The sequence below is a fragment of the Austrofundulus limnaeus genome, unplaced genomic scaffold (assembly GCF_001266775.1).
Source record: "Austrofundulus limnaeus strain Quisiro unplaced genomic scaffold, Austrofundulus_limnaeus-1.0 Scaffold3089, whole genome shotgun sequence".
Taxonomy (NCBI): Eukaryota; Metazoa; Chordata; class Actinopteri; order Cyprinodontiformes; family Rivulidae; genus Austrofundulus; species Austrofundulus limnaeus.
The window spans coordinates 1-3,781 of NW_013955491.1; the positions used below are offsets into that span (position 1 = coordinate 1).

Sequence of the window (3,781 nt, forward strand, 5' to 3'; positions counted from 1 at the left end):
ATGTGTAAACAGCGCAGTTTTAATCTTTAGTTTGAGTTTTATGTTTAAACAGCGCAGTTTTTAATCTTTAGTTTGAGTTTTATGTTTAAACAGCGCAGTTTTTAATCTTTAGTTTGAGTTTTATGTGTAAACAGCACAGTTTTTAATGTTTAGTTTGAGTTTTATGTGTAAACAGTGCAGTTTTTAATCTTTAGTTTGAGTTTTATGTGTAAACAGCACAGTTTTTAATCTTTAGTTTGAGTTTTAAGTGTAAACAGTGCAGTTAGCGGAAGCAGTCCGGATCCAGCTCCCGGCCGCTCCGCTCCGGGATTTCCAGTTCTCGCGACAGCTCGGTAAGATGGCTGTGTCTCGCAGAGCCTCGTGCTGGTCTGGTTGATTTCTAGCTCGCGCTGTGGTTCTGTAACAGAACCCCCCACCCCCCCCACACACGGCTCTGTTTTCATCCAGTCTTTCTGCCTCAAACTTCAGCCGCTGCCGGGGTGGACTGTGGACCGAGCCGCGGTGGATTACCGGTGCGGCGGCCGGAGGGACGCGGGGGGAATGAACCGGGACAGCGGGTATGTGGTTCCCAGTGTAATCGCGTTAATATTCGATGGTTCTTCTGGGTTCCACTGTGAGTGAGTCTCCGTGCTGAGAGAGGAGCTGAAGAAAGACACAGAGGAGGAGATCATGGCCGCTCAGGTCGCCTCTCTCAACACCAGTCCGCCTGCCGAACTCAAAAAGCCGGATTTGGACCTACAAGAGGAGTCGGTACCGGGGGAGAAGCAGCATGAAAATAAGGACCCGGGACCTGACGTGGGCTCTCCGGGCCAGAAGGAGCTGCATGACGGGAGCGATGCCGGGAACGGAGGAGGAGAGGCGGACATGAAGAACGGWACCGGGAGTTTACCCCGGGTCAACAACAGCCAGAATGACACGGTACCTGAGGGGAACAACCTGTCCGGGATGGGTCACCACCACCCGGGGCCCTTCCCTCCTCCTCCTTACGGCTACAACCAGCACTACAGCCGGGGCCCTTTCCAACATGGCGGACAACAAAGCCCTGGCATGGCAGCTGCATCGGGGCCGGCTCTGATGGACCCGTACCCGGCTAACTCCCACGAACACGGCTACCACAACAACTACAGCCCGTTCCAGAACAGGACTTCCTACCCGGGCCAAGGCTACGGGCCCATGGGCTCCCCCCGGAGCAGCCAGCCGCCGGCGGCCGGGGGGCAGCCCGGCAAGCAGCAGCAGCCGGCAGGAGGCACCGCTGCCATGGCTGCCTCCTACAGCAGCCCGCGGTACAACATGGGTACCCCACAACCTACATCCACACCGACCCTGAACCAGCTCCTGACCTCCCCCAGCTCCGTCAGGAGCTACCCCAACTACCCCCAGGGGGACTACAACAACCAGGACGGGGCCAGCAAGGGACCAGCAGACATGGGCCCCAGCCAGTATGGAGGGGGCCACCCGGGCTGGCAACAAAGAGCCCACCATCCTCCCCCCATGAGCCCGGGCAACACCGGACAGCCGCCCAGCAGAGCCCAGGTAAACCTCACCCACCTCAGGCACWCTGAGCGGGTCGGCCCGGCTCAGGGAGGCCCATCAGAACCACACAGCTGCATGATGTGGGCCCAGCCATTGTGTGTGTGTAGCTGTATAAAATGGCTGCCTGTGCCTCATCCTGGCTGCTCAGAGGGAGAGGAGCCGTGCTGCTGATTCAACCAGGAGTCCTGGTCCTGGTCCGGGTCCGGGTCCGGGTCTGGGTCTGGGTCCAGGTCCAGGTCCAGCCTGGGCACTGCTCTGTACAGCTGAAGAGTTTCTCTAAGTAGATCAAGAGTTGCAGAGGTGTGTGTGTGTGTGTGTGTGTGTGTGTGTGTGTGTGTGTGTGTGTGTGTGTGTTACAGTCGCAGTGTTTTGTGCAGATAACCACGGTTGTGTGTTTGGTGTGTCTGGTTCTGTCAGAACCATAAACATGTTAATGAGAAGTGTTAATTAATATTTACTAATGACTGAGGATAAAACACACTCCTGTCAGATAATGAGTCTCTTCTTTCCAACCATCAGTTTGGACTGAGTGTTAGAATAATGACACAACCTGACAGGAAGTTTCATTCATCCTGGCCCGGCCCGGCCCGGCCCGGCCCGGCTCGGCTCTTTTGTGTGTCCGGCCCCCCCTGCACACACGCTGTGTGAAGCCAGGCTGCAGCAGGTTGGTGAAGCTGCAGAGCCTCTAAGCTTTGGGATTTGAATTATGGAGGTAAAAAGCTGCTGTCAGAGCAGGAGACAGGTGGTCTCAGGTGTTGACACGGAGCTCGGCTCTGATTGGCTCTCTGCTCTGGACCTGTTATAATGGCTTCTAATGGCAGGCTGCAGAAAAACAGTGCCCCTCCTCCCTGCACACAATGCCCTTTAAAACCTCAAACTACACGCTSTTTTTAGCACTTACAACCACATTTTGCTATATTTACATGTTTATTTGCATTTATAAMTGTTATTATATGTTGTATGTAACTGTCTTATTGCATGTATTTATAGGAAGCAGAGTTTGCTCACCTGTCACTGCAGTGATTTACACTCTGTGTGTCCTGATGTGGATTCATCTTTGTTTTTATTTACCTGATCCAAGCGGCACTCACCTGACCACAGGTCGGGCGTTAGGAGGTAGTGTTTTTGTGTTGTCAGCAGAGGGGAGTAGGCGTGGCCACGCTGCTGTTCCCACATCAGGACTGGAAGCAGATCTGTGTGATCAAATGTCTGTGCAACACGTGAGACTTGGACTGTGCTTCGGCTCTGTTTACAGCAGCCGAAGGTGTCAGCCAAGTGTCACAGCCGTGTTTTCACCAGGGTTTACAATGGCCTCATTTACTCCCACTGCCAGGGTTTCCATGTCAGTAGTCATTACCTGCACCTCTGCTTCACAACTAACGTGTGTTTTTACTGCACGTCATGTCTCTGACAGGTTGTAGTGCTTACTTTAAATACTGATATTTATAATCAATGAAAGAGGTTTATAGGAGCATAAAACACTGCACATCCTCATCACCTGCTGTAATAATATTTAAAAATATTGTGTTGCTGAGGGTTTTAAACGTGGCGTATTGAATAGTAGTCCTGACAGGGATTGTGTTGTCTACAATAAGTAGATGTGTGTTTGGTACTACTTCGTCTCCATCAAAGTGCTGTTCATGAAGTGTTTCCCTCAGAGCTGTGTGATACACACACTTGTTGCTGTAGGCTGGAAGATGAAGGCTTTCACACATTAAGATTGCTGCTCTCTTGAATGACAACAGCAGAAATTGCAGGCACTTACAGCCACACAGTGCACTGCTGCAGTTGTGTTTGAATGGCAGCAAACAYGTTGGACTGAGAGGGTTTTACCCCAATATTTACTGTGTTGATATCAGTGGCAGTAAACTGTGTTGTTGAATGAACAGTTTTAACACACTCCTCACGGAATATGTTGTCATGTTTGTGTGTCCCTGTGATGSACTGACACCTGTCCAGGGTGTACCCCGCCCCTCCATATGGGCACCAGTGACCCTTAAAGGGATAAACAGGTAGAGATAATGCATGGATAAAATATGAGTTGTTTTAATTGGCAGGTCAGGTTATTCTGATATTCAGGGTGTGACTAGTTGTGTTTCCATTCACCATGAAAATGCGCAAATTAGAATTTATAAAATAAATTTGCTCAATGGAAACACGTCAATTTTGAAAAAAATTACATTTTTTGACAAAATGTTTTTGCACTAGGATGAGGTGGTTTTTCAGCCGTATCTAAATTGGTGTTTTT

At 50.6% G+C, this 3,781-nt stretch overlaps 1 protein-coding gene across 1 annotated transcript in view; it reads left to right on the plus strand.

Moving 5' to 3' along the window:
* Positions 1-308: 308 nt before the first annotated feature.
* The window catches only part of LOC106511693 (AT-rich interactive domain-containing protein 1A), a gene marked incomplete at its 3' end in the record, with an annotated part of 5,695 nt that continues 2,222 nt past the window's right edge, over positions 309-3,781 (plus strand). Inside the window, 1 exon segment of the mRNA XM_014000437.1 lies at positions 309-1,533. Coding sequence (XP_013855891.1) covers positions 670-1,533 — 864 coding nt within the window.